Genomic DNA, 20,565 nt, shown 5'->3' on the forward strand with positions numbered 1-20,565 from the left:
ACCAAGCTAGTGTGTGGTTATATCTGTAATACAGGTGGACCTTTAGTGAACCTGAAACTAATCATGTTGACACTATACTGGACAATCCTTGGCTTACCTTGAGATCCTGCCTCTTGATGTCTAGTCCTCACAAGGGCCAGGAGACTTCATACCCAGGAAAAAATATGACTGAAGAGAAACAAAAAATAAGCCTATTTGTGTTATAAACTGTTATAGAAGATGAAGACCTTGCCTTAACTTATAATCCACCCTGCATCACACACACGTTTAAAAGTCTACACACAATTTGGAGAGGGGAAGAGAGGCACACATGACAGATGCTAGTCATGTTGCATAATACACTGTTGGAAAGCATTCAGACTATGTCTTGATTACGAAAAAGTATGTGCATTAGCTATCCTGCTGTAACATCCTAGAGGAGACAAGGAACTGTAGTTTTTAACTGATAGATTTTTGGTCAAGGTCAACCATGGGTTGGGGTATAGTGTTGACTTTGCCTACCTACCTGGTGGTAATAACTACAGTGCCCGGTCTCCACTAGGATGTTACAGAATGATCGCTAACGTACCTGGGTTATCCTACTGGAAAAGCACACCTTTCTGGCACTGAAGACAAAGTCTCAAACACCACAGTGATGGCCATGGTCTGAGAACAGGAAAAAGGAGGAGAACAAAGTATCCTCCTGATTAACAGGAATCTAAGTTGTTGGATAATTCATCTGTCACCATTGAGGCTAAATGTTTTTTTCGTTTAGATTTTGCCGTGGGTGTAAAATCGAGTGTGCAGAAGACAGGGCTTGTATTGGAAATGCTTACATCGCCGTAGACTGGGATCCTACAGCCCTTCATCTCCGCTACCAGACATCACAGGAACGGGTAAAATCATTTACAAAATAAACCCAGCAGCACATCTTAGGTTGCAATATTTACTTGTATTTTATTAGCTCTGAAATATATCCCATTTTAACATCACTTCCATGGTTGCATGCTCATCATTAGTCCATCTCAGCAGGAGCGAGATTAGAAACTTATTCTCAGTATTTAGGTACCTGCATTATTGCTTTTGTGTTTCATCTTCTGCTGAAATAATGAATACAAAATCAATAATGGGAAGAGCTAAAACGAAGGTTGTCTGTAAAGGGCAATTTGTGTGACATTGCTATATCCATAGGCCTTTTACTTAGTGATGACGCTTTTGATAACCACCAAAGGTGCACATTCCCAATGCGTCCCGATACAATGACCTTTGATTTAGTCTCCATAAATGAACTAAACAGGACAACATTCACAAAAAGAGAGGCCCCAATCTTGAAAGCACTTGTGCACAAGCTAAACTTAATACACATGAGTAGCCTCATTAGCTTATTGGGACTACTTATGTGACTAAAGATAACATGTGTAAGTGATTTTGGGATTGGGATTTGTTTGCAAATTGTGCCTACAAAAATACTTGTGCTCTCCCTCAAGGGTAACTTTTTAAGCAAAAAACCAAAACAAAACCCCAGATGTCATGCTCCGTTTGTACATTGAAAGAATGCATCACCTGTCTGTGCATAGTTTAAAGAAACATTTTACAAACAGAACTTGGCTGGCAATTCTTGAAATTTTATCCTAAATAAATTAAAAATGTAACTTTTTGGTTGTAAGCTTTTGAAAACAGACCCTTCTTTGAGTGACCGCTATACATTCCTACTCATGGGATGCACCCGTGGTGCAGCTTTGAGTGGAACATGTCACAGCAGTGCCCGTAGGAATTGTCTCTCGCCTCTGTCTGCCCCTCTCTTTATTGTTCCTGAAAATCAAGGGCAAGGCTATCGGAGGAAGTGGTGTGCTCTGGTCACCTCACTTCCCTTCAACTGGGCAAGCAGACAGGCCAGAAACCTCTCTAGGGAGATGCAATTTGGACCTACCCTCCTAGAAGACTTAATGTTAGAAATTTTAACTTCTTTATTTTCTTAAGTATTTATTTTATTATTTCCCACATGCTGGTGTGAAAGCTTACAGATCCTGTGGTGGCTGCAATGGGGAAGAGGCCATGATTTAAGGGGTGTGCCTCTTAAATCATGTTGTATTCCCTGCTTTGGATGCCCATATGAGGTATCTGGCTTGAGTGGTGAAAGGACAGTCTCCTTCAGCATTTGTGGTCTGCAACGCCTTAACCCCAAGAGTTCACAGGGAATGTAAAACTGGCTCCATGCCCTGCTACTTCAGGAGGCGCTAGTGTGTCCCTTTCATGAGAACTTACTAAGAATAGCGGTTTGCACTTTCATGGAAGTAGGGGCCATAGCAGAAGTTCCAAAGGAATTCAGGGGAAAGGGATTGTATTCCAGATAGCCATCTTTCTTCAGAATCAGTAACTGTCTCTGACCCATCTTAGACCTGAGAGAGCTCAACTCCTTCGTCAAAAAATTCAATTTCAGTATGTTGACCCTAGCATCCATAATTCTCTCCCAATAGCCCCAGATTTATTTGGGTGTCTCAGTTTCTGGGATACATATTTCCACATCCCTATCAGGCCTTTACACTGCAAATACCTTGGCATGCCTTAGGTATATTTCCCATTGTAGAAATTTGCGGAGCTGCTACATGGCTCTCTGTTCACACACTTACAAAACATTATGCACTAGACCTAGCATTCTGGTTGGATGCTGTATTTGAAGAGCACTGTTTAATTAGGACTTCACATTCCATCTTCCACAGATGACAGTATTGCATGGGCTGTGCACATTTACGCCCCAATGCCCACCTTCCCTTCTTCCTTGGAGTCCTAATTACTGCCTCAGATCTGTGGAGACAATCAGAGGATCTGAGGTAGCCTGAGCCCCACAGCATCTTTTATAGCCCTCAGAATATTCAGAAACAGTGAGAGGAAGGGCAGCAGGGGGGCAGGAGAATTTCCAACAGGCGCAACTGTGAAACATTTAGCCAGCAGAGCTGCATTACCAGTATATCTGATGAGTGAACATGCAGAGTCCTTAATGAAGAGCTCCTGGTTACAAGTGAGTAACCTTCTTAAACTTGGCAAAGAGAGGTGTGTTGCTAAGGTGAATAATAATGAGCAACTTAAGTTGCTCAAAAGTGTCCTGCATGCAAAAGGAATTATGATTTTTAACATGCCCAGAGGCTGAATCTATTTGTACACATGCAGCCCTGAAGAGACACATGTAAACAGTCAATTATACATACATTTAAATGGTCTTGATGCACAGAAGTGGGTTTTCATGTGTGCAGATGCACCAGTAAAGTATTTACAAGTACATTTGGATGCCCACTGAAAATTTGGCCCATATTGTCGCATTTGATGAAAGGCACAAGTTTTGTTGGCTCTCTGCCTTCTCATTTTAAAACGTGCATTGTGTGCCCTGAACACATTATATGTAAGCTCAATCAAACATCTCTCCTATCGGTTTGAGGGCGACCTAAGATTAGAGGAAGTCTGATGTGCTGTGTGGAAAACAGACTATACTTACTTGAAATTGTTTGGTATCAGATATTATAGAATAAACTTTAGTGAAACTGTGTGAGGGGATATGTGTGTGAAGAACGTATGCCAGTGGGTGCACAGAGACATGGAGGGTTGGCCTCCTGGATGGAAGTTGCATCTAGGCTGTTAGTTTGGAACTTCAGGGGTTTGATTGGAATTTGAAGGATCATCGATTAGCTCCTGAGGAGAAACAGAGCAAGATCACTGGGGTTGGTCCATGGGATTAACTGTGATCAAGAAGGGAAGCACTGCTGAGCTCTTACAAATTTAGACTTCAATCCCTAATAAAATAAGAAGTAGAAAGGTTACTGTAAGATATTATGATGTTTGTTTAATGTAGTTAAAATAAAAGTTTAGTAGTTTCTGAAATCCAGAAGTTGAAGGCATAGTCATTCAGAGGGGTTTTGAAGAGCTCTGAGGGCCCTCAAAATAGTTAGGAAGGACAGCCGGGATCTCCCAGTATTCTCAGACAAGTGTCCTCAGGGTACTCTTAGAGCAGTAAAGGGGTTGTATTAGCAATACAGAGACACCGGTGTGCCTGTGTTGCCCGTGGAGGGGCAGCTTGTGACATCCTGCCACGTGGAGAATGGAGCATTCCCTTAATTTGTGTTTTTCTGTTTCGAAATGTGGAAGAGGCTAGCTGAGGAAAGAAGGAGTCACTAGCTATGATTGTGTATTGGGGGCAAACTGGTGTGAGTTTCGATGTTGTGCATTCTGGAGACTTGCTGGCACTCATATTGGCAGGGTTTGGAGGGTTGGGGGGAAAAGGACTGCAGTAGGCCGAAGAAGTTGAAAACCTTTAAATAGGTCATGAGAGAAGGAGATTTACAGAACATGGGGAGGTAACAATCCAAAAGGTACATGAAACATCTGGCATAGTAATGGCATCATTTAATTTGGACCAAGTTAATCTCTAGTGTTAATTGAATTGAAACCAGTGGCGTTATATGTAAGGGGTGGATTTGCCCATTTCACTGTAAAGGAGAACATTTCAGAGTGTCAGATGGAATTTGGGGCTTGTTCAGAGGAATAGCTAGTGCACAGCATACTGTGGTGTAAATTTTACGGCTGTCAAGCGATTAAAAAAATTAATGATGATTGATCGCACAATTAAAGAAATTAATCATGCAACTAATCGCATTGTTAAACAATAATATAATACCATTTATTTAAATATTTTTGGATGTTTTCTACATTTTCAAATATTGATTTCAACTACAACACAGAATGCACAGTGTATAAGGCTCACTTTGTTTTTTATTACAAATATTTGCATGTAAACAATAGAAACAGTATTTTTCAAGTCACCTCATACAAGTACTGTAGTGCAATCTCTTTATCATGAAAGTTGAACTTACAGTGTAGAAATATGTACAAAAAGAATTGCATTCAAAAATAAAACAATGTAAAATTTTAGAGCCTTAAAGTCCACTCAATCCTACTTCTTGTTCAGCCAGCTCCTCAGACCAACAAGACAGACAAACAGGTTTGTTCGCCTTTGCAGGAGATAATGCTGCCTGCTTCTTGTTTCACAGCGGAGCAGATCAAAGCACTCTAGGGAACTTTTAGTGCACAGTAGCAGGGTTCACATGACCAGTGAGTGCACTGTGGATTGACACCCAAGCTTGCTGCACATCAGCTGTTTGTCTAAACAAGCCCTCTGTGGAAAAGCAGTGTTAGAATATTCGAATATTGGAACTTCCGGGTCAGAGTTCAAACCCAGAATCTCTACGTTTCATTCTGTACTGTGCTAGTTATAGTAATGGCAAAATAGGCAGCTGACTTCGCCTGCTTGAATTGGATTTCAAGCACCGGCTAAAGTCTAGGTATTTTAAAAAAAAGTCTTTCAATATCTAAATGTAAAAGAGATGACTTTCCTTATCTACATCCTGAAGTAAATGGTAGAACACAAGGCTAGGTTCAGCCAAAGCCCAGATACCTGTGTCAGGGAAAACTTGCTTGAGCCAGCGTAGCTTCAGAGAGCAAAAGCAAAACACTGGACACTAGTGGACAGCACTGGACAGTCTTTCTCTCCCAGTTCATTCCTCCACCACCGCGGGAATCAGATCCATATTACCAATGGCACCCCTTAAAATTCATGCCCAGGGTACTTGCTGATCCCACGTATCCTTGTCAGCTGAGTACAGGGTGGCTGACTGTTTGAGTAGTGCTTTTAGAACCAGACACTATACAGGACTTTATGTACCGCATCTCAGAGAGGTTCTTGTGCCAAGGTTAGGAGAGAAGGTTATGCGAAGAAACAAGGGGTGGCAATAATTTTTTAAAAAAACCATAGCTTTACAGGTGGATGACCAGGTCAAAGATAAGGAAGGCAGAAATCTGGTACTTAGAGGCTCCAAGCTGTGTAAAGAAGTTACGATTGGCAGAATCCACAGCAAAAACCAAGGTCAGGCCAAAATTTTTTGCAGATTATTTCCAGAATGTGAGGTTTAGGAAGAGTGAGACTAAATTGGGAGAAGCTTTTAACTGCATAACCATACTCTTGTACTGATGAACCAAGATGGTAACTTTGGGGAAGATGGAAGTTCAACTATGCACCTCAAGACACATAGGGTATCTGTCAGACATATGGAGAGTTAAACTCTGCTGGCAAAGACTGAGTTCTTTACCCTTGATCCCTATATACACAAGTAGACTGGTGGTTTTGCTGTCAGCCATTATTACAAAGAGCAGTTGGCGTCTCTGTAGGCGTTATGTAATGGTCCAACCATGGTCCAACGGATGTCAGTCTGAGTCTCCAAAAATAACGTGGAGTTCAACAGGAGACCACACCCAATTTAAAGGACACAGTATGTGTGAACATAGCATAGGAAACAATAATATAGTACTTTAAATTTAATGGTAGAGATAAAATGTCTCTAGAGAGATTTTCTTGGAAGTAACCCAAGTGGTGGTGAGAAGGTAGCTAATAAACTTAGCTTCAAGTATGAGTAAATTCTAGAGGATAGACTAAAAAAATTGCATCTAAATAAAGGATCATTGGTGCTATTTGCATATCTCATTACTTTGAGAGGGAAAATGAATATCCTATTAAAAGAAAAGATGGGAAAAGCCACGAAGTACATACTCCAATAAAATAACTGTATCTCCTAAAGTTATCCTGTTTTTATGATGGCTGCCGTCAAATTGCCATGAACCTCAATGTTCCTCAATTTGCCTGTATGTAGAGTGAATGTGTAATACTTGTTGTACCTCAGGTGAGCGTCTGAGGCTTAATTAACATTTGTAAAGGATTTTTTTCAGATCCTCGGATGAAAGGCACTATATGTGCCTTATATTTATTTCCTTCCCGCACAATAGAAATGGAGGAATCGGACAAAAATAGGAATGTCTTAAAAAAATTGTATAGTAACATCTCTCTACCTAATAATCCTAAAGAGGAGACCTAGAGCTAGCTAAAATAAATAACTCTTCTAAATTTCACAATGTGTACCAAAGTGTGGGCTTTTTTAAAAAAAACAAACAAACAAACCACTGCTTGAAGAAATTCTAGGTAAACTAAAGCATATGAAAATGGTAACACCCCAGGCCCTGCTTATTTCATTTTTATAAAAAAGTTTGACTTTTTTAGCCACTTCCTCCATCTGACAACTTTAATGATCTGAAGTGGAGAAGCTTGCTATCCTCTGTATTGCAGTCATACCTAAGCCCCTGAAAGATTTATGTTCCTGAGCTTCATGTTAAGATGACAGACGTGACTTTATCACATAAATTTGCTTTTGAAGTTCCTTGCAAACAAGTTAAATAAGTTACTTCCCAATAAGTTTGCAAGGACCTTCTAAGAACCTTGGACGTGAATCTGAAGAACTTGGTGTGTTTTTGAGGTACAATAAAAGCTCAAAGTTACAAACATCTCTGGAATGGAGGTTGTTTGTAACTTTACCATGTTCGTAACTGAACAACACATTATGGTTCTTTCAAAAATTTACAACTGAACATTAACTTAATACAGTTTTGAAAAATTTTACTATACAGAAGAAAAATGCTGCTTTCCCGTTATTTTGTTAGTAGTTGGTTTAACACAGTACTGTACTGTATTTGCTTTTTTTTGCGTTTGTGCTGCTACCTCATTGTGTACTTCCGGTTCGAAATGAGGTGTGTGTGGTTGACTGGGCAGTTTGTAACACTGGTGTTCATAACTCTGGGGGTCTACTGTATTAGGAAAGTTGCCAAGATACAGAGTTCATGTTAATCTGGTAACCTCTTTAGATTGTGGAAGAGCACGAAAGTGTTGAACAAAGCCGGCGGGCTCAGGCGGAGCCTATCAATCTGGATAGCTGTCTAAGAGCTTTTACCAGTGAGGAGGAACTGGGAGAAGATGAGATGTATTACTGTTCCAAGTGCAAGACTCATTGCCTGGCCACTAAAAAACTGGACCTTTGGAGGCTTCCCCCTATTTTGGTACAACTTTCAATAATTTTCTTTTTCTTTTGGGCAACAGTAAAAATGTACACTCAACATGAGAGTTCGGATTGCTGGGTACATCTTCCTACTTTCACAGAATAAGGAAGGTTTAGATCTACCTATGTTCCCTTTTATCTCAACTGAATCATGGCTATCATAGGTGACGCAACGTGAGGTCGCTACACGTGTATTATCTGTTTTATATCATGTAAATGAAAAAATACCTGCTATAACTACTTAAATGTGGTGTTCTGCTCAGCAAAGGATTGAAATGTTCATTGCATTTATTGCAGTGCCATTGGTTGTGTTACCTTTATGGAACACAGCCTTGTTCTCTTCTTTAAATTATGCAGCATCTACATTTGCTGCCTTTGAATTTGTCCAAAGCACACAAAGTATGCTTTACTATTTATTTATTTACTAAAGCTGTATCTCCTACCTACTGTTGGTTGGTAGATGTTGCCTCTGTAGACTCAGATACCACACATTGTACAATGCAAGTTGATTTGTGCTCTAATCTTATAGTATGTATATCTCTGGAAGGATAAAATGAACATTTAAATTACTTGATTAGGTCATTGTGGTATAACCATCACCTTGTTTGTTTAATGTGTTTCACCCTAGATAATTCACCTGAAACGATTTCAGTTTGTAAATGGCCGCTGGATAAAATCTCAGAAAATTGTTAAATTTCCTCGCGAAAATTTTGACCCAAGTGCCTTTCTGGTACAACGGGATCCAAGTCATTGTCAACGAAAGCAACGAACTCCCCAGGTTGACGACCTTTCTGAGCCACGGATTCTGCAAGGGGAGCCTAGAAAAACAGATCTCCAAAATACTTATACATCTGGCGAAGGGGATGTGCTGAACAGGAGTCCATCCTCATTTAACACTAGTAGCATCTTGAATAATATCAAAGGTAGGGAATAAATAGTGGAAATCAGTCTCTCTATAAATTGCAGTGTAGAAATTAGTGATTATTGACCTATAGCAAGACGTATGGTAGTTCTTTCTTCAAAATCATCTTTACCCTTGAACTTATAAAATACAAGCCAATTGAATAGTGTACTCATTGTAAAAGTGAGGTTATTTGTGTTTTATTGATTCAGAAGTTGTTTATTCTGAAACATTGATTTCTGCCACTGTCTTCCATTGTAAGCCTATTACAGCATTCATTAATAAGAAGTTGAGTTATTCAGGGTTGGTATATATTGGCATTTCAAATTTTATGTGGCTTGAAGTTATTCAACTGCTATATGTGCCATTGCAGATTTGGGGGGCGGGGAGTAAATGACCTCTTTTTGCATAGCAAGATCTGCCAACTAATCCACGTAAAATTAATAGTTTCAATCTGTAGTCCTAACTATAAACTATGCATTGGTCGCTTAAAAAAAGAAGTTATCCATCCCAAAAGTTTTGTTCATTAGTGTCTCTGGTTATTGGAAGAAATCTTACATTGGAAAATCTAGGCTTTCAGCTTGCTTACCTTAGAAGGTTTTAACTTCTTTCTTTTACAGCATCTCCATCACCAGGGAGGAAAAGTGGAACTAGCTGTCCTTCAAGTAAAAACAGTAGCCCAAATAATAGCCCAAGGACTTTAGGAAGAGGTAAAGGGCGGCTGCGGCTACCACAGATAGGTAAAAACAAACTATCAAATAGCAAAGAAAATTTGGATGCAAGTAAAGAGAATGGTACTGACCAGGAACAGAAATTTACTTCTGACCAAGGAGATGCCATTAGCAAAGGACACATTTTGGGTGGTAGCCAGAGTGAATTATTCATTTTTCAGGACGAGATGACTTTAGCCAATGGATACGTTTGTGAGCAGAATGCATATAGTAATGGCAGTATCAATGGTGTGATTGATAACCACAGTGAGGAAGATATGACAGATGACCAAAGAGAAGTCTGTGTTAACCCTATTTACAATCTATATGCCATTTCGGTAAGTTGACATTTTATATAAGTAAAATATGCTTAAACTGCAATTTTGTTGATAAGTTTAGAATTTCACGTGCAATACACATGAAGTAAACATTTGTCCTTGAGAAGAATAACAAAAAGAAGAGGTAAATGGAGTTATCCTCCAGTAAATTCAGTTTACCATAAAGCTGAATATAACTGAAAAGTTAGTCTCTGCACAGTGCTTTTCTGCTTGAGTATCTGTCAGTCATAGAGTTTAAAGCCAGAGAGGGATCGCCAGAGGGGGACTGCCAGATCATCAGGTCTGACCTGTGTATTACAGGGCGGCCGCCACCACCACCTTCACACTACACCCAACAATTGAAATTGTGTGCCTCAGGCAGAGAACAGGTACATCAATGCCTGAGGACCCTACAATGGCAGGGAACTGTTTGTGAGATTTATCCAGATAATCCTGGCAAGCAACCTTTATTTCACACTACAGAGAAAAGCAAAGTCACTGCTAATCTGGACGGGGAGAAAATTATTTCTGATTCCCCCCCCCCCCACAGTGATGAATTAAATCCTGAGCATGTGAGCTTTGCCAAGCCCAGATATTCAAAAATATGTGAAATACAGCACAGTCCATAAGAAGTTAGGATTGGAAGAGACTTTTCAGGTTACCTATTCCCACTTCCTGTGTCAAATAAGATCTTTCTTTGCTCTGAGTCCACTGGGAACTTTTCTAATGTTTTTTTGAAGATTATTAATAATGGGGACTCAGCTGTCTTCCTTAAGTATATTCTATTTCATAATTGTTCATATTGTTAAATGTATCCTTATATCTAACCTGACTTTTTTGCCAGATTTAGATTCTCACCTGTTCCTAGAGTTAATGATTAAAGTATCATTTACATAAAGCTTTACTTTCTCAAAATGCTTCCCAGATACTGGCCTGCCAAATTAATGTTTGAGGATTATGTTTGTAGACAGGTACAGACATATTGAATATTTATTTGTCTGACAGTCTGGAAAATACCAAAACTCATTAATTTCTTACCATTATTAATACTTACGAATACAACATCTAAACGCACTTTCCTAATGAAGGGGGCAGACAGTGACTAGATTAACTGGTTATTGATGACCATTGTGCACATATGATATAGCTGTTTGATTTTATTTAAATTTCTCCCTTCTCACTATATTCTCTCTTACTGAGTTTGAATGGAGAAGGCATTTAATTGACTAATGAGTATTCGTAGACCTCTCAGAAGAAGTGAATCTTTGGGAAAGGTTTGACTGTCAGGTCTAGACACACTTGCCCTGCTGGACACTTGCCAAACTGTTGTGAAGGGATCCCATATGTTTTAAGCCTCCAGAGTCCAAATGAAGTCCAGGCAGTCACTGAGTTCACCATTGTGCCTGGTCTTGGGGGGTTGGGGACACATGCTTAACACCTTGTCAGCGAGAGAGAGGCATTTCTTGATACAGCAATTTCATAATAACTTTACAATATCAACCAGAATTCATAAGTTGTACAGCAAGATTCCCACAAATGTCACAGAGAGAGGGGGAGCTTGACACTCTGCATTTGAGAGGTTGTTCTAAGCATATGGTGCAACACCGAGGAAGATAAATATGGTGGGGGAGCAGTGAGAGAAACACCAGGGGGACACTGAGGTTGGCATTGTTATTGGAGATGCATAAGGGATGAGAAATTCAAACACGATATGGTAGGTGAGGAGTAGCCAATGGTGTGGTTCAAAGAGGGAAATGATGTGGTGAGAGCAACAGGCAAGGACAATAATCTTTGCAGCAGCGTTTTAAACATGCTGAAGCAGAGATGTAGGCACCAGGGAGGCCAGAGAAGAGTGGTTGCAAGAAAGCAAGGGACAGGATGACTAGGATGTGAAAAGAGTGGAGGTTTTTATTTTTTAGTTGTGGTGACAAATTAAGAATCCAACTTACTTGATATTGTAGAAGATAATGAATTGTTAACACATGGATAGGGAAAGGAATTAGATGATTTCAAAGATAAAAGGGATGGGGGAAAATGGTGGTGGTATAATAACGGAGAAAGATGAATGCAGGAGAAGGGTGTGAGGGAGAAATTTAATTGAGTTTGGCCAGGTTGAGCTGGAACTGCCAGAAGATCATCCATGACATACCTTTCATCCCCTTGAATAACGCAATTGGGTATGTCCTAGGTAGACTGTAGCTAGAACTTGCTCTAGATTGCATTGACATGAGGAAAGAGCTTTGATCAAGTAGAGCCTGTAACATTGAAGCATTCAGTAGATGAGCATTTTAGGATCTGTTGATTTCAAGGGATGTCTTGAACCATTGCCACTCAGTGACAGAAAGCAGATTGGTTTCAATCTCAATGAATGATATATTTTTAATTCAAAAAAATCTTTTTTTAGTGCCATTCAGGAATTATGGGAGGAGGTCATTATGTCACTTATGCCAAAAACCCAAATAACAAGTGGTACTGTTACAATGACAGCAGCTGTAAGGTAAATATTTCATTTTCATTAAAGATTAGTTTGGGTTGGGGCTAAAACCCAATTTTATGTGAACTGTTTGTTTAGAAATATGAATAGCTTGAAAAACGTAACATATGAACATTAAAATGGTGACCTGAAATTGCACTTGGAAAACTTTTAACATTAAAATTTGCATATCAGCTGCTAACAGAGTAAGGAAACATACTTGATGATTTTGAACCAAAATGAAAAAGTTGCCCAATAACAATCTAGATAAAATAAATGTTGTCACTTGTGCTAGACATTTTGAGTTGAAGCTACTGGATAACTGTCGTTTGAATATTTTCTTAGTAATTGCATTTATTATTATCATTATAAAAGTCATCTCTCACTTTCAGGTAAATAATTTCGCCTGATAAAGTAAGGCAGATGGAGAAAATGTGACTGTTCTTGTTCTAACTGTCCGTTTTTAAAATTATTGTTTCTACAGTAAATGCATATATTTAAATTCAGTGATGGTAGCACAATGGTACAAGTGCAAGTTTTAGTAAATGTTTGTTCTGCTTTCCAGGAATTACATCCTGATGAAATTGACACCGACTCTGCCTACATTCTTTTCTACGAGCAGCAGGGGGTAGACTATGCGCAGTTTTTGCCAAAGATAGATGGCAAAAAGATGGCAGACACAAGCAGCATGGATGAAGATTTTGAGTCTGATTATAAAAAGTACTGTGTTTTACAGTAAACAAGTGATCTTCCATGGACCGTTTGAGAGCATGCAGGATGAAACTTACATTTGGCTACAGTGTTGTTGAAGTGAACAAGCTAAATGTCAGTTGTCTTATCCTGTGGTCAGAAAGCACAACAAGAAAAATCTAATTAGATAGCAGTTAATATAAACGTTGTTTTTGTTCTAATATCTCACTACATGCTCTAAACAATTCTGATGTTAGACATCAGATTAAAACTGCCATTGGCCTTTAAATAACATGGTTTGATGAAAGCCAACGAGGACCAAATAAGAGCTAAATGAAATAGTCCAAATAAGAGCTAAACAGAGTAGTGTAGCGTTTACCAATTATTCTAACAAAATCCTAAGGTTCTCCTTCGATTCAAGATGATGGGAAAAAATTGTAGTGTTGTCTGTTGACAACACGATATTGCTACCTCCTTTTTCCTGAAGTTTCATCCCATTTTATTGGCAAGACAGGGAAAGCAAGAAAATGAAAAGTGCACAAAGCTTACAAAATGGTTATGGAATTTTTCCATTTTTGCCACTATTTATGTGTATTGTTGCTTTCAATGTGTTGGGAGCGCAACCAAATCATAATTTGAGCGCAGATTGATTTCTGCACTTGAATGGTTTATTATACTTTGGTTTTCTCCACATGTTGGTTGTGCAAATCAGCAAATTTCAGGAATGGCTGTCTGGCCTGAGGAATCCTGTCTTTTATATACTGAAAAGTCTCAGAAAAAATATCTGTGGTTATATGCATTGTGTCTGAATGTGCACTTTGCACAAAGTGCTCCCAACTCATGGAAGGACAGGTGTTATGTTTCATTACTAGTGTTGCTTTTAAATTTTGCACTTTTTAAAAAAATTCATACCAGTACAATTCAGAAGCATTGTTCGTTTTTGTTGCTGTAAGGTCTCCAGAGTGAATGGATGTCACTGTTATCTACTATGTCTTTTAAAACAAACGTCAGAAATGATGGTTGTCAGGTAGTTATGTTAAGAGGCAAGAAGGATTTTTGTTCATTTAATAATTTAAACTGGGTTTGGTTTCTTAATTGGTTTGCATTTTCACATTTTCTTACTGTAACAGGCTAGGGATTAATTTGCAGGGTTTTTGAAAAAACCCACTTTTTAACAGCATTAGTCAACGAATTTGCTACTACTTGGCATTCATTTTATTACTCACTGGCTAGATTCTGCTTTCCTTGCCCATCCAAAACTCCCTTTTAAGTCAGTGGGGCTTTGGCTTGAGCAAGGAATGCAGGATGGTTGGGGCTTGTTCAAGACTGGAAAAAAGGTTATTTATGAGTAGGCATTTCTTTTAGTATTTTAGCCGTGTTAAATTGTTAGCATATCTGAATTGAGGTAAATGTTTTACTCTTTTTTCAGCCTTTTCTTCAACTGAGCCTCAGCAAGTTAGTAATTTTATCATTCATTTCCTTAAGCATCCCTCTTTAGACTTGGCATAATTACTGATTAAATTTACATTGTAGATCTGTAAAATTAGTTAATATTCAACCTCCTTTCAGTGTGTTCTACAACAATGCCAAATCAACTAGGAAGTATACACTTTTCAGAAAGGGTCTGTTTTTATCCATTTAAGAAACTATATAAAGTTGATCGTGCTGTCTTTACTCAGGCAACCCCCCCTCCCCAATCTTCAATGGAAGTTGTAAGGATTGATGAGTTTCAAAATAAGTATTGTCTTTGACCTAAAGTGTCGAGCCCTATTTTGTGTGCTCTTTTATCTTTAGAGTGGTCTAAACAGTGAGGTTGAAGAAAAGCAAATGTTATGAATTGTGGAATTTCTCATTTTGGAATTTTGTGATCACATTTGTCTATATCTCCCTAGCCAAACTCCATGAAAATTGAAAGATTTTCAAATTATTTACTTAAAAAGGTTTTATTTAAGCAGGTAGCACAATCTACTAATGTTATTTGATCTTCTGTGTTTGTTACATTGGTTGTAATTATTTTTTTTAATTAAATTAATTCATGAATTAGCAGGAAATTTATTAAGTTAACTACATTCACTTTGTAAATTATTGTATAAAACTTATTGACAATGCACTGACTTTAGAAAGATGTTAATGTACATAAATACCATGTAAATAAAAGTGTTGATGTATTGGAATATGAACTGTATAAAAATGTATCAGTAATTGTATATGGAGTGAACTTGTTTATCTGTAACTATATTATTCAGACAAATTAAAAACTGTGGATGCAGCTCAAGTGTCATAATTTTTTTATGTCAAAGTTAATTTTTAATGCAAAAGTTTATTTTTTCTACTCTCAAGTTTCGGTACTTTTTTTCAAAGAGTTTCTATACGTTTTTGGACCCAAAGGATTGAATGGCTTGAGTAAGTATGTTATAAATTCTTTGCGGTATTGCTATTGCGCCTGTTTAAATGAGCTAACAACATTCTCTCTACATTTATTTTTAACAATTGCTTTTAATTACTTTGGATTATTTGAATCTAACAATGTCCCTTTTATTTTCTGAATGTGTCAGGTTAACAGTATTTTTAAGAAGTAAATTTCCATAATATCTTACAAATCATACCTTATCCTATTAAAGTGAAAATATTAAAAAACTAATTTTCTGTCATCTTTTTGCATTTCTTGCAACTTTGGACAATGAAAATAGATTTAATAGTTTCTAGTCACTTAACTTTTAGGTTCTCATGCAGCTAGCACAATATTGTGATGTTTGGGTTGCCCCTGAAGTTGGGAAATGTTCATGCTGAAAATCTTGGTTTTAGAATGAATGGAATTTTAATAAAATAGTGCAAAGTTTTGTCAGTTCAAGTTTTCATAAAATCTTTTTCACAAAACTTAATAATTTGACCTGTCCTTGTTTTTTTAAATGGAAAGTATAACAGTGCAATGGAGCTCAAAACCACAGGGTGGCAGTGTTGACTACTGCTGTTTTTCCTGGGTGCAAATAAAAGCAGTTTATTCCAGAAACCAAAATTCCAAATCCTACATTGTCAGGATTTTCAGCATGGCCTTTTTTCACCAAGAATTTTAAATAAGAATAAGAAAGGGAAATAATCCTTCTGTTTACAGAAATTTCACTCGAGACAGTAACAAGTTTACGTTACCTGTTACAAAAAAATCTTCTGCCTTCTATTTCTTTCTCAAAGCTAGTTGCCACCCCAAAAAGAAAAACAGAACTGCTGAAGTTAAGATTTTTCATGTTAATGGTACAATTTGAAATAAATGATGTATATCAATTTGCTTTCAGTTTCAAGTGTTGATCTGATTACTTCTTTCATGTGATTGATAAAAGAATGCACTTCAGAGAGTGTGAAGTACCCATTTCCTTCATGTGGAAGGGGCCATCATGGTATGACATGCAAAAGCAAGAAGAGAATCAGGTAAAAAAATTGTCATGACATCTCATATTAATGTGCCAGGAAACACATTTCTTAAGTGTTCACACATTGCTTCTGTATGGGTCTTTGTCCCTCTCTAGAGTCTGGTTTGCATAAGCAGATGAGTCTGCTACATCTTTCAGCTAGGGAACTTAGTCCTTTAGCTCAAGTAAGACAGACTAATGATACAATGCAAGAGGTCCTAGTTTCAATCAGGGATGCCCCCCCAGAAATCTTTCACATGGTCCACACGTGTACCATGTGGGCCAGAGAGATCCCAGGCATCATCGCCAATCCCTGTGGAACCATCCTCAGTGCAGCCACTGGATGCAGTGCCTCCCCCAACAAGTCTGGACCACGCTCCACTCCCCTGGACTGGAGAGTGAGCCCACCTCTCGCACACCCTACAGCGGTGGCTGCTGTCCCACAGGGCCAAGCCCGGCTCCCCACCCTGGGCTTTGTGATTTTGTGCACAGGGTCGCAGTGATGCTCAGGTTTGGCCTGTCTGCCACTCCATAGATGGAGAGGGCAGATGGGGCAAATTCGAGTGAGCAGCATTGTGACCTACTGCTCAGGGGTTGTCACTCCGTGCATCAGGTCACGATGCTACTTGGTTTGTGGGCTCTCTCTAATGGAAGGCCCGGGGCAAATTGCCCCTTACCCCACCCTCCCCTCGCCCTCCCTGTCTCTGGTGGCCCTGCTTGCCAGTTGTATGCACCATGCATACGGCTGCAGGCACCATGGGTTTCAATCACCTCAGACTCCCCAGTTTAACCTATAAAGTCTAACTAATCATTAAAACTGAAACTTGTTACAGATATTGTAACTGGCCATTAAAATCAAGGGCACCGTCACTAATAAAGGCATTAATTCAATGATATTCAAACGGCAGTGTTTAAAGTTTTCATTTTTTCTTGAAAACACCAGCATCTCTTTCCTACTTGCTTGAGGATCAAATTTTCACACAATTGCTTTGGTTTGCATGTTTCATTTTATTTTCTTACTTTCATATGACATTTCCTCTAGGAAAGATAAAAAAGCTGAGACAACTAGCATTTGAGAGAATTATCAGTTTGGAAAGTTGTGATGCTTTCGTGTTCTTGGCATGCAGAGAAAGTAACTGCTGAGGTTCCATCTTAAAGTTGCCTTAAATTAAAGCATTTTTTAGTCCTTTAGTGGGATAGAAATTCTTGAAATATTTCCCCTCCCCCATGAGTTTTTAGTAGTGAAATGCCATAGTGGTAAAGGAGGTCTCAAACTCCCAGCCCGTGGGCCATCTGCGGCCTGCAAACCTCCCCAATGTGGCCTGCGGGGCTCCAGCAGTTTTGCAGCCAGGTCTCTCCCTTGGCCCCACCTGCCGTCCCCAGGCGCTCTCCCCCCCCAGGGACCCCTTTTAAATTGAGTTTGAGATCCCTGTGCCACCATTCCAAAGGATTAAGTACTTGATTTATTATCTACTAATCTTCTAACTAGCAGGATACCTAAAGTAGTAATTTGGTATCTTTAAATATAGATACTATCTCATTTCATATGATGTCCACAAGTGCATTAACATTTATAATATCAAATTATTTCCTACTCTGAGTTTTCCAGTACAGCCTGTCGTCTGTGTATTTTTTAGGCCCGAATCCTGCATCAGATCTCTTCTGTGGAGTCCCCTTGAATACGTGATCCACACTAACAAATTCCAAAGTAGGGCTCGGCTGTAGACTGCAAGAGAAAAGAGTATCTTATGCTGTGTCTTGTACAATTCCAAGCACATTGCTGGCACGTGAATAATAATCATTAAGTTTCCTGAAGACAGAAGTACTTTGTGAGCTGCTAAAAAGTTTGGAACTCTCTTGCAGAGAGAATTGGCTGATTCAGATGTGATTGGTGGGTACTCCCTACCAGTCAATCAGAAAATATACGTTAAGAAAAATCTTATATCATTAGTACTACTTAAGACTTAAGCGGTGTTTTATAACTTCAGTGCGATTAACTAATTCTCACGGTATCCCAGTGAAGAATCCAGTTTGATCACTTGCACCTGGAAGTTAAAGTGAATAGATTTATAAACTATCACTTGTTGCTGAATTTACCCATACAAAGAAGGTATCTACTGGGAATCAATCTGAGGATAGTGTAGGTATGTTTACATACCATTGCCTATACATTTTTAGCAATGAGAGAATTATTTTGTGGCAAAAGCAAATCTATAACAATTTGAGTGTGAATATAACTTGCATTGGTAAAATGGACATTTAAAAACATTAAAATCACAAAAGTAAAAGTCTATTAAAATATCAAAAAATCTAAACTTCTTCCAACTTAATTTTCTAGGGAAAAAATTAAATGAAACCCCAGTATAGTAACTAGAATCTACTTATTCACACCCCAAGTAAACAGCACTTTTCAGGTGAATTAGAAGAGATTCACTACAATCATTTTGTTATGCAAAGTTTACTCGAATGACACATCTAGTCCACTTATATGGCATGTCTGCTGTTATCTGCAGGACTGTTAATTCAAGTTTGCAGGCATGCATTGGTGTTGGGCAGTATAAATTTCCCTCTGTTCAGTATTAATTCCTTTCAAGCTGCTTCCCTGCTCTATTATGGTGACTGAACGAGTTATTCTTAAGTATAATATTTTAACATGGTTTAATGTATTTTGCCTTTGGTCATTTCTAAATCTGTTCATAAGTGAATCTCCTACCTCATATGGTGGTGGTGTTTGATCCTCCCACTGAAGAGTCTGAACAATGGTGTGAGGGAGGACTTAAGTGTCCATCTGGAAAGAATTTAACAAGCTCCTCTCATTTGCGATGACGGTATTTTGTGGGGGGGGACAGGGGAGCAGGGGGGATAGAGCCATATCCTTTGTTACACCAGTGTAAATCCAGTGTTTACTTCACTGATGGTAGCAATTGTCTTATTTATAGTAGAATAAATTACAGTAGAATTTAGACCCAAAGACACTGTGTTTTTTGGACTCTGACAATCTATTTGTCTTCTTTCTTTTTGGCTTTGTAAACAGATTCCCAGTCCTGAGTGTTACACCTTTTATAACTTTTTACATAGCTCATATCGTGTTTTCTGATCCTCCAATTAAGGAATTTGGCATGTAGTTTGAAAATAGGTCTGCTATCACAAGTCTCACCCCAGATGCTTAAAAACTGCATGAGGCTCTGTGTGATTTTGGCTCTGCTAGTGTTACACTATTAAAAAACCAACAACATACAGCTGAGTTAGTCATCTGTTATTTGTTAAACGAAAATCAAAGTCAGCACTCTATTTAGTAAGGTTAATTAATACTGCTTTACTTTTCATGGCAGAGTGTACTTTGAATGCATAATATATAGACAGCCAGTTTTTTTTAACACTTAAGCATAATGATGCTATCTAACAGTAATTGCAAATGGATAGAGTGCTCCATAAAAAGATAGAAACAGTGGGAGAGATCATGGTCACCTTTTGGCTTTGTACTGAGAAGTCCATCCTCCCATAAACATTAGTGTTTTTAATCATACATCACTTCAGTGTCTGTTTTCTAGGTCCCTAGTGGCTCATCTAATCCAACCTGCATCCTGACAGGACTGATTTCATTACCTCAAATTGTTTTTAAGTCCATAAATAGATATATAAAAAGAGAGAAGGTGATTTCACATACTCTTGGCAAGTTGTTCCATTTCCCACCAGGTCTATAGTTAACATTTTCCTCTAAAATTATATTTAAACTGCAATTTTTTTGCTGTGGCATAAACCCATTATTTCTTGTTCTGCCTTCATTTACGAATAAGAATAATTCATCATGAGGAAGGATGGTCTAGTGCAGTGGTTCGCAGCCAGGGGAACACGTACCCCCAGGGGTATGCAGCGGTCTTCCATGGGGTTCATCAACTCATCTAGATATTTGCCTGATTTTACAACAGGCTACATAAAAAGCAGTCTCAAGGTCAGTACAAACTAATATTTCATACAATGACTTGTTTATACTGCTCTAGATACTATACACTGAAATGTAAGCATAATATTTATGTTCCAATTGCTTTATTTTATAATTATATGGTAAAAATGAGAAAGTCAGCAATTTTTCAGTAATAGCGTGCTGTGATGCTTTTTTATTTTTGTCTGATTTTGTAAGCAAGTAGATTTTAAGTGAGGTGAAA

The 20,565-nt window shown here is 38.4% G+C and overlaps 1 protein-coding gene and 1 long non-coding RNA gene across 4 annotated transcripts in view; one reads left to right on the forward strand and one right to left on the reverse strand.

Annotated features, from left to right (window-relative positions):
- Nucleotides 1–15,264, forward strand: part of USP32 (ubiquitin specific peptidase 32) — a 153,210-nt gene extending 137,946 nt beyond the window's left edge. For all 3 annotated transcript variants that reach the window (XM_048824508.2, XM_048824509.2, XM_048824511.2), the window contains exons 29-34: nucleotides 755–875; nucleotides 7,714–7,905; nucleotides 8,533–8,827; nucleotides 9,426–9,853; nucleotides 12,237–12,329; nucleotides 12,871–15,264. In XM_048824508.2, the coding sequence (XP_048680465.1) occupies nucleotides 755–875; nucleotides 7,714–7,905; nucleotides 8,533–8,827; nucleotides 9,426–9,853; nucleotides 12,237–12,329; nucleotides 12,871–13,044 (1,303 nt within the window). In that variant the 3' untranslated portion in view covers nucleotides 13,045–15,264. The remainder of the gene's footprint in view (nucleotides 1–754; nucleotides 876–7,713; nucleotides 7,906–8,532; nucleotides 8,828–9,425; nucleotides 9,854–12,236; nucleotides 12,330–12,870) is intronic.
- Nucleotides 98–19,234, reverse strand: LOC142069518 (uncharacterized). The gene is made up of 3 exons (XR_012665377.1): nucleotides 19,113–19,234; nucleotides 17,995–18,125; nucleotides 98–168 (listed from the first exon to the last, which is right to left on the reverse strand). It is a non-coding gene; the product is annotated as an uncharacterized LOC142069518 (long non-coding RNA).
- Between the last annotated feature and the right edge of the window lie 1,331 nt (nucleotides 19,235–20,565).

This window comes from Caretta caretta, chromosome 17 (genome assembly GCF_965140235.1).
Source record: "Caretta caretta isolate rCarCar2 chromosome 17, rCarCar1.hap1, whole genome shotgun sequence".
NCBI classification, from domain to species: domain Eukaryota; kingdom Metazoa; phylum Chordata; order Testudines; family Cheloniidae; genus Caretta; species Caretta caretta.